The 10,382-nt window shown below is 39.0% G+C and overlaps 1 protein-coding gene across 3 annotated transcripts in view; it reads right to left on the bottom strand.

Annotated features, from left to right (window-relative positions):
- Positions 1-887: 887 nt before the first annotated feature.
- Positions 888-10,382, bottom strand: part of ADAMTSL3 (ADAMTS like 3) — a 274,210-nt gene continuing 264,715 nt past the window's right edge. For all 3 annotated transcript variants that reach the window (XM_024202466.1, XM_024202467.1, XM_024202468.1), the window contains 4 exons: positions 8,848-9,052; positions 7,424-7,533; positions 4,427-4,641; positions 888-3,890 (listed from right to left, as the gene is read on the bottom strand). In XM_024202466.1, the coding sequence (XP_024058234.1) occupies positions 3,781-3,890; positions 4,427-4,641; positions 7,424-7,533; positions 8,848-9,052 (640 nt within the window). In that variant the 3' untranslated portion in view covers positions 888-3,780. The remainder of the gene's footprint in view (positions 3,891-4,426; positions 4,642-7,423; positions 7,534-8,847; positions 9,053-10,382) is intronic.

The following is a 10,382-nucleotide window of genomic DNA, read 5'->3' as shown; positions in this document are numbered from 1 at the left end:
TTTTGTCATGGCTTACTAATACTCTACTAAACATGAAAAATGGTGAAACTGTAAGCATGCAGTTTTATGTTTGATGTGCTAGCTGCAGCAGTTAGTGCTCTTCCCAGGGTGGTGCTAATTGAACCAATGGAAATTTACAGAGATGGCCTTGCAGAATTGGATGTTACACAAGCTGGTCAAAATACCTACGTTAACTTTAGCTCCACTGAAAACAGAAAAATTGTAATTAAACATCCACCTTGGGTTTATGCAAATACTATCGCACAGATCAGATCAAATCAAACAATAAAATCTCACCATCATTTTCACTATGTTACCAGGCTCTAATTTAATTATAAATCAATGAGGCGATTACATGAAATCAGGAAAAGCTCAATACAGTTGTACATTGAAATAGAAAGAATAGGAAAGTTGAGTGTTAAAAGGCTGCCGTGTGCTAACCAGGGGTAGTCAATAGGCAGACTGCAGGCCAAATCCAGACTGCCAGACACTTTTGAACAGACCCCGACATCTTTTTATCATCATCATTTTTTTAATTATTGTTTTCTCTGGCGTCTGGATCTCGACGATACCTTGACCAAGAAATGTGGACCTTGACAAAAAATAATTGACTACCCCGTTGCTAACTGTGCTCCTTTTCTGAGCCAGAGCCCGACTGCTGTGCCCCAATTGGGCAGGCAGGCAGGCTCTGCGTCAGCTCCTCCCAGCCGGGCTCAGCAGGCAGCAGGTGAGCCCCGGGAGAGAGGGAGTGGAGAGCGAGTTACAGAGGGAGGGAGGACAGGAGTGCACCGGGGCGGGGCCTCGGGGGCACAGGCAGGGCCTCAGGGAAGGGGGTGGGGCAAGGCTGTTTGGTTTTCAGCAATTAGAAAGTTGGCAACCCTATGCCTTTCTGCTGTTACTATTGAAAATACTGGAGGTGATGCTTCTAGGAATAACAACATCAAAAACACAGCAGCCCCACAGTGCTGCAGATAGTTTTGGTATTATAAAGATTCCTACAGCAACAGACATTTTCAAGTTTTCATGTCAATTCTTCTCTATACAAATTGGTATTAAAAATGTCAGAATAAATAGGTTGGAATACTAATATTCCCAGTGAAATATCCTTCTTGACCGTTAAAATCAAGATTTTACAGTGCCCCAGTATTCAAAGATGAAAAAGCAGAAAAATTACTGAAACAGGCTCAATCACAATTCTAAGACATTTTATACACCAGGCCACCAAAATGGTCTGTATAATGGTCATGCAGAATTCCTTATCTCTAAAGGATACTCAGAAAAAGAGCGAGTTGGCAGCACAGAAAGGATACTGTAAAATAGGATTCCATGTATAGTATTTCATGATTAACATCTAGGATTACTCTTCAAACACCATTATTTCCTCAGCAGAGCAGGGAACAGCGGAAGGGCTGTACTCCACATTTACATGCAATCCTGATTCTGGAACTGGTTCAGTGCTCATTGCAATTTACAACAGCCTCAGATGTGTTCTAATTCATACTCATCTGCAATGGCATCCAAGGAGCTGTTTCAGCAGCTGGGGTTGCTAGCGCACAGCAGCATTTTGGCTATCTCCTCCCCTCTACCCCCAGACATGTTCCATATGCCAGGAGTTACAAGGTGTGAATGAGAGAAAGAGTGAGAGTGTATTATAGAGCTGCTCACAAGCATTTTTTGGTACTGGAAGAGTCTCCTACCTCTGTAAGGCAGTTTTACATCTGCATCACATCTCTAGAGCAGTGCCAGGCAGACTGTAGTGGGGCTGAAGATCTGGTCCAGAAACCAGCAAAATGAGAGAAATATCGCTGTTTTTGAGAAGTTAAAAATAGGGAAGGAACAGAATGGTAACGTAAGACTGGTGACAGCCACACAGCTTCTATGAAAATGACCTTAATAAACAATCTCTGTGTAATAATGCAGATGAATAACTAAAGTAGAGTTTATTTCAGAAATATCAATGAGAGATAAATGTTAGCCTCCTTGGTTACTGGAGTAGCAGTAAAAATAACCTAGAGGAATGTCATGCCAATTGCAATAACAATCATTTACAGCACTGCCTCCAAACAGCATGCATACTTAACCAAAGATAAAATAACAGCAGCAAAGGAGTGCTATGTGTTAACATTTAAAAACTTTAAATACAAAGGAAAAACATGAATAACAAATTTTGGTAATAAGAAAAATATATGTCCCAAAATCTTTATTACACACTGTACAAAACAAAATATTGCACTTTAAAATCAGACAATAAATATATACAAAAGTATTTTACAAGTGTTTTCTTTTAATTTAAAAAACTGCTTAAGGAATCAAGACCCATTATTGATTAAAAAGGTAATGACCAGGAATATCCTCCCTTTGCCATCAGCAAGGACACAACTGCCCACTTTAAACACTTTCTATACAGTAGTGCTAGTCTAATTTTCAGTGATGCAAACCCATGGTATAGGAATACTGTTTCTAAAATTGTTCTTACAGCATGCCTACTAATCACAATTCAATGCAGTCTAGTAATCTACTAACGCAGGGTCCAATTCAAGATATGCATTCAGGCTTCCAATTTGTGCAACAGTTGGAAGCTGCAAAAGAAAAAAAATGCCATCTTCAGCATTGTGCCAGCTTCTCTGGGATAAAGCAAAATGTTTAGCCCTATCAGGCATATAATTTGCAGTCCGGAAAAAGATTTACTTAAGAATGTCATGGTCAGAATTTACTAACACACAAAAGACTTGAATGGATAATGGTCATGATGAAAAATCAACTTGAATGAAATTGATTTCTTACACATTTATCTTCATATTTAACAACTCTTTCCTCTTACTGTTTTCCATGACTGGAAAATATAAAATATTTATTGAAGGGATAGAGTTGGACAGGCACATTTGGCCCGTTATTGGCTTTAGTTCCCCATTTGACTATGTGCAAGACAATAGCGCTCATGAACACTTCATTCACAGCTCTTATAAGGAAGTCTTGAGTCTGATTTAAAATCAGTAGAGAAGATTAATCATGCCTCAACTTTGATCATATTTCAGTGAGACTGGAGTACAAGAATAGGAGCAAAGGAAAACGACACCTCATTGATTCAAAAACAGATCCGTTGCTGTTTTGAAAATCATAACAGCATCTATAATGCATATTCATAAATACAGGAATGAAAAATGAAATGCACTGCTGTGTATCCAGCTGACAGCTAATCTCAATAATATTGTCCTGTGAGATTGACCCTTATTCATAGTTTAAGCTCAGGCCGTTTATGAAAATGTAATCACTGCCAAAAACTTTATAGCTACAAGCCAATGCTTCTATACATTTAAATATCTTGTTAAATTTGATAACACAATGAAAATAAAAAGTGACATCAGTTGCTGCATTCCAAAATTCTTCAAAGGATTTTGTGACTTAGATTTTCTTATAAGTAAAGGGAAGTAAGCATTACCCGGTCCTTTTTAGATAATGTTATTTTTCCTCAATAAAATTGTACTATGATGACCTGTGAAGTTCTACAGATGATGTGCCATGATATTCTCCTCTTAATCCAGACATGAAAATGTTTAAAACATTACAAGTTCCACTGCAGTAAAGTGGCCAATGTACGCTTCCAGCAAAATTTCCTCTCAAGCATATCAATCTACAATGCTATTTTTCATCAGTCCCATGTATCCATTTAACTATTATGCCTACTGTCTTATTTACAAGTATATTCTTTGAACAGTCTAGATTTAATGAACCTGTTTTCTCATCTCTTCACTGCAGCATCATGAACTTTCCACAGAAGAATTACACTTCTTGACATGACTGACAACACCTTTGTTTGTAGAGGTCTATTAAGCATAACTTTAGATGTTTTACAAATGTACAGTAGTGAGTTGTATCCTTGCATTCGCCTTCTGAAAAATATATTTAAACATTAAAAGGCTTTATAATGAATAAGGGATTAATAGTAAAACTAATCATCATAGTTTCACACAAACAATGGTTTGATGGTAACAGTTACTATGCTAGCATTTCATCTCTAGCAACAGGGGTTCAAACGCTGTCACTAATAAAATGACTGGTAATCTCATCATATCCACTTATCTATTGTCCATTTCACAAAACTACCCCACAATTTGGTAAAATCAGCAACGTGCTCAGAGATTCATAAATGAGTTGTACTGGCACGGCTGTGTAGGGGAAACCTGTATATGATTAACCTATAACATGCCTGATTCTAACTGGTGCTTTTAATTCTTAAATATCAAAGTGACCCAGAACTGGAGAAAAGTATAGCAGGGATAATGAAGTGTTTGTTGGAGAAAATAGCTTTACCTCTGGTGTGCAATCAGATGCTTGCAAAATCATTAGGGTACAGTTTGGAGTTGCTCTCTAAGTCTTACTACTACAAACTATGACTATGCTCAGATATAAATAAATGTTTACGTACTGCCACAGGAAGTGACATTGCAATGTTGCCAGGTCATTGGTCTCTTCCTCCACCCACAGTACTGATCAGCCACAGGTTTATTATTCTTCCTGTGTACACAGTTTACTCGTCGTGACTGGAATCCACTTCCACAGTCTACGCTGCAGGGCCTCCATGGGCCTGTCCGCCAATACACATCACACATCTCTGAAGAACAGTTTCTTCTGACAGCTGATCTGTGGAGAAAAAACATGATAGTTCAAGATTTCTGCTTCTTAGCACAGAGTTATTTGTTATACATCAGTCATCACAAAATAAGAAGAATTGTGTCCCAGTTTATTTTAACTACTGCTCCTTTACCTTGGGACAGAAGAAATTGTTGGTGTTTATGCAAAATATCGACAAGAAAGTTTTTAGTTAGAAAACAAAGCCCCATTTTAAAGTAAATTCACCATTTAACATATTGAATGCTATAGATCAGTGGTTCTCAAACTGGGGCCGCCGCTTGTGTAGGGAAAGCCCTTGGCGGGCCGGGCCGGTTTGTTTACCTGCTGGGTCCACAGGTCCAGCTGATCGCGGCTCCCACTGGCTGCGGTTCGCCGCTCCAGGCCAATGGGGGTTGCAGGAAGTGGCGAGGGACAAGGGATTTCCTGGCTGCAGCTTCCCGCAGCCTCCATTGGCCTGGAGCGGCAAACCGCGGCCAGTGGGAGCCGCGATCGGCCGAACCTGCGGACCCGGCAGGTAAACATACCGGCCCGGCCCGCCAGGGGCTTTCCCTACACAAGCGGCGGCCCCAGTTTGAGAACCACTGCTATAGATGCTTTATACATAAGCACTCTCTTCAATACAGAATAGCATCCTCCCACTGATACTAAAACTTCTCAAACATTTTTACCTTCTGGGGTGAAATCTTGGCCTGTTGAAGATAAGGGGGAGTTTTGACATTTACTTTATGAGGCAAAGATTTCAGCCCTAATGTTTAGTGAAAATGCCTTTAAAATGCTCACAATTTAGAAGGATAAGGTGGGTGAGGTAATTTCTTTTACTGATTGAAGCTTGTCTCTCTCATCAACAGAAGTTGGTCCAATAAAAGATACTGGATATCACATCACCCACCTTGTCTCTCTAATATCCTGCGACCAACATGGCTACAATTACCCTACATACCACAATTTAGAAACACTTTTATGAGAGAAATATTCACGGATTCAGGTCTAATTAATCTAAAAACATGATAAAAAGTCAAATGTATATGTGCAGATTACATGTTCCCCATACTTTTCATTATATGTTCACCTACTCACCTAGACATTTGATCCCATATGGGACAAACTTTTCCTCCCACAGGTCAATTTAAGTCAGTCCTTATTATTAGGCAAATTGTCTTATTAATTTTTGAGGTTATGCCCACCCTATGTAGGCCCTGATTCAGTAAAACACTTAGGCACATGCCAAAAAATCCTACATACGCCAACACAATCTGCTGGAATTAAGATCTTGTTGTGATGTCAAAGCTGTAGTTTTCCTTTAACAAGGAGCTACTTAGAAGCTAAAAACAAAACAAAAGGTTGCCTAGAAAGAACACGGCTCTGGAGAACAGATCATCAGAGTCATACGCTCATCTTTATTCAATTTTATATTTCTTGGCCTAAATGTAAAATGGTGCATAGCTTTGGCATCATACACTTAGAAGAAGCATAGTGTGTGCTTTCAAAGAAACACCTGCCTTATTTCAGTGCTCACAAAACATCAAATTGATCCATATGCTGCATATTATGATGCCCAGAAGAACTTGGTAATTTTACAAAACTTAATCTTCAGCACAGTACTCTGAGATCAGGATTATCAGTAGAGGCCCAATTCAACAATGACAAGAAAACGATGGCAGGCCTCTATAAGAAGGTAGACCTATTTAATTTTAATTTTTTACTGGACCCAAACATACAGTAGGATATTAAAAAAAGTAAAAATCTATCATATACAATATATGTGTGTCACAGAGCAAAAAATACCCCATTTCTCTTGGCCTGTTCAGTCATTAAGTTGTTCTAAGTCAAAAACACACACTGTGGCCCATTTAGGAATCAAACAGTGAAAAGGCAAGTCACTTTTCTGTGCTAGAGGAATGTAGAGCTTGGATTGTATTGTGGTGTTTGACAGGTAGTGCCCTTACCCTCTCTTTCAGCAGGGGAGGGGTTCAATGCAAGGATGAGGGGGATTCAATGCAAGGATGAGGTGTTTTATTTCTGATTTTTTTCAGCTTCCATTACAATTAACAGTGATAATTAATTCAAGTGATGCCTAAAAAAAAACTCATATACAATCTCTAACCTAAAATTAAGCATCTTGATTCTATATTTTCTCTCCATCTCTCTCTTTCCTGTCCATCCTCCTTAGATTTTTCTGGACCCTGCTCCCTATCCTGGACTAACATTGTCCTTTGTGTGGTTAATGTTGTCTAGTGTACTTTGAACATGGGACTGGGACTCAAGACTCCATGGTTCTATTCCTGGCTTTGCCACTAACATACTGAGCCCTGGTTTATACTGGGGGGGCGGGGGGGGAGATCGATCTAAGTTATGCAACTTCAGCGACGTGAATAACGTAGCTGAAGTCGATGTACTTAGATCGACTTACCGTGGTGTCTTCACCGCAGTGAGTCGACTGCTGCCGTTCCCCCGTCGACTCTGCCTGTGCCTCTCGTGGCGCTGGAGTACAGGAGTCGACGGGAGAGCGCGTGGGAGTCGATTTATCGCGTCTAGAAATCGATCCCCGCTGGATCGATCACTGCCCGCCGATCCGGAGGGTAGTGTAGACATACCCTGAGTGACACTTGGGAAGTCAGTTAACTTCTCTAGGCCTGGAGTTTACTCAATCTGTAGTACTGGAATAATAATAATTATCTATTTGCTAATTCATGGTTTATAAAAGTGCACTGAAATATTGGATGAAAGACACTATAAAGTAAAAAGTATTATCTAAAACAGGACAGTTTCTGTACTGCTTCAAACTGCGTACCTTTTTCTTTCATCACAATAAGAGTCTGGAACGAGAGATCCATTGCGATGTTGACATATAATGTGACGGTGCTGTAAACCCACAGCATGGCCTACACAGCGACCAGAACACTAAAAATAAAATTTAAAAAATCTTCTGTTAGCAAATATAATCTTTATGTATGTCTACATAAAATGTAAGTTACCTGCTTGTTTTGATATTAGTGCATGGTCCATTAAAATATTGTTTCTTTGTTATACTGTAGTAAACAGAGCTAAGAAAATAATTCACAGTGAAAACTTAACTTGCCAATATATCCTTTTTTTTGTTTGTGAATTGTCCATGAGAAGCTTTTGAAATTATTACTTGAAATTATTTGTCAATAATTCTTGGTCTGTAGATTACTCAAAAGCAGTTTCTTGTGAGTATTTGATATTTAAAATTCAAACTCTATTTGTTAATTTTGATTGGGCACATGGAACAGAATCTGTTTCATGATTGGTTATATGTATCACTTAGAATCAGACTTTCAGTATGAATATTTGCATGTACAAGTTCAAAATCTGCGTTTTACAAATAGTTTCTAAAATTCACTTAAAATTAACCATTTCTTCAAGCAAGTTCTTCTGGTAAATGCCTTTGTTAAAAGAGCTGCTGAAGATGGACATTAAAGGGAAATAATCATAGCTGAACCCAAATCAATTCTATTTGAGTGAATATTCAGGGAAATGTTTCTGAAATGTTTATTAAGGTCAAATAGTAAACACCATACCAATCCTCTTGAAAAAATATCATAAATTCAAAAGCTATTGCAATTTGTAACATGAAAGTAAAAAGCACAATTCCTCTTGTTAAAATATTGTGTCATCTACTGTTAAAGCACATCCACATACCTGCCTTTTCACAGATTCAGCTACGATTCCAGTACAAGTGCAATAAAAGCACTGTACCAGTATTGGGGAGGGAGGGAGAGAGAAACGGACCAGGTTGTAAAATAAAGTGATGCTAACGTTAGGGTTTCAAAGCATATGTTTTGTTTTCTGTGCAGGACTCACTTGTCAGATAAAACTTGCATATACCCAGCCTACATCTCCATAGAATATCTTTTCTTTGACTGATAAAATAAACTTACTAGACATAGCAAAATAAAGGAGCCAAGACTTGTAAAACATTGTCTGAAAGCTGACATTAACTACACCTTTGGGGCTCTTCCTATATGCCTGTGGACAGCACCTAGCACAACAGACCCTAATGCCAATTAAGGCCTTCTAGGTACAAAACAAATAATATTAACTACTGTAATATGAACAAATATCTACAAAGATTTCCAACAGTAACAGAACTACCAAGCATGGAGGTCAGAACATTAATTTGAAGATCGCAGTATGATGGCATATCTGTATTTACAGTGAGTTTCCAGTCAAGATTTTCAAAGGATAGATTACCTGTCCCCATGACTGAATCATCCACTCTGTACATGAATGAACTGTGCACATTTTCTTTCCCAGTGGACTATCCTTGTCGACACAGGCGTCTGGTGATAACATCAATGTAGTGCCATTTGCTTTTGCTTGTTGACAAGTTACTTGTCGTTGCCGAAATCCATTACCACAAGAAGCAGAGCACTCAGACCATGGACTAGTTACCCATCTGAGGATGTAAGATAAACAGACAGTAAATAGGAATGTAATGCAAACACAATAGTATATCACAGCAAATTCTCTAAAAATAAAAACTACAGGAACTTACTATCGTAGCTGCAAGTTATAGACGTTTGCCTAAAGTCAGCTCCTTAACATGAGAAAAATATGAGCCAGTATTATGACCTCCTAAGCAATGTTTCTTCTGAGCCAGGACTGATAGGGATGATTTTCAGAAGACATCCTTTTAAGAAAATATGCCATACAGAAGTTATGGACTTTATGCAGAAACTATTGGGTGAATTTCTTTGGCCTGTATTATCCTGGATGTCAGGCTACATGATTACTCATAGACTTTAAGGTTAGAAGGGACCATCATGATCATCTAGTCTTACCTCCTGCACATTGCAGGCCACAGAACCTCATCCACCCACTTCTCTGATAGACCCCTAACCTCTGGCTGAGATACTGAAGACCTCAAATCATGGTTTAAAGACTTCAAGTTACAGAGAATCCACCATTGATCATAATGGTCCCTTCTGGCTTTAAAAATCTATGAATCTAAGAGATTCTTTCAGAACTGATAACAGACCCTCTCTTTCACAGCTTATATTATAAAATGACATGTAGTGACCCAAATGTAATTAAAGTAACAGGTGTCACAGGTCACCAAAATTTGCTAGGTAAAGAACTTGTTATATAAAGGACTGACCTGAACATTTTTCTATCGATGATATGTTGAATAATTTAGTGTTTATCTGAACAGCTAGGAACAACAGGCACAACAGAAGAAGCAAGAGGTGGTTCAATTTATTCTATTTAATATTTTTCTAAATCCAACCTAAAAATAGGAATTGGGAAATTACATGTAGCATAACTGTGAAAATAGGAGGGATATGCTATTCTAATCAGCAATTATCTAGTTCCCTTGTGGCCGAGTAGTTTGTCCACTCAGGATGGATTACTGCCTTTAAAAATGGGACACCCGTTCTTTGCTTCATTTCAGTTTTCTTTCAAGTACTGTACAAATTTACAGTATTTGTACAATAGGTCAGTAAGGCCCCAGTTCAGCAAGTACTTAGTACATGCTAAGCATGTACTGAAGTCTCAGCATGAGCTTAAAGATAAGCATACACTGAAATACTTTGCTGAATTGGTGCCTATGACCAGGGCCGGCTCTAGGCACCAGAAAAACAAGCTGGTGCTTGGGGCGGCACATTTTTAGGGGCGGCATGGCCAGCGCCAGAATGACGCCCCTAAAAATGTGCCCCGGCCGCCCTAGCTCACCTCCGCTGCTGCTGCCACGGCGTGCGAAACAGCTGATTTGCGCGCCGCTACTC

This window comes from Terrapene carolina, unplaced genomic scaffold, assembly GCF_002925995.2.
Source record: "Terrapene carolina triunguis isolate 2854851 unplaced genomic scaffold, T_m_triunguis-2.0 Scaffold67, whole genome shotgun sequence".
NCBI lineage: Eukaryota > Metazoa > Chordata > Testudines > Emydidae > Terrapene > Terrapene triunguis.
The sequence above is the reverse complement of the archived record's forward strand: the minus strand, read 5'-3'. Positions and strand labels throughout refer to the sequence as shown.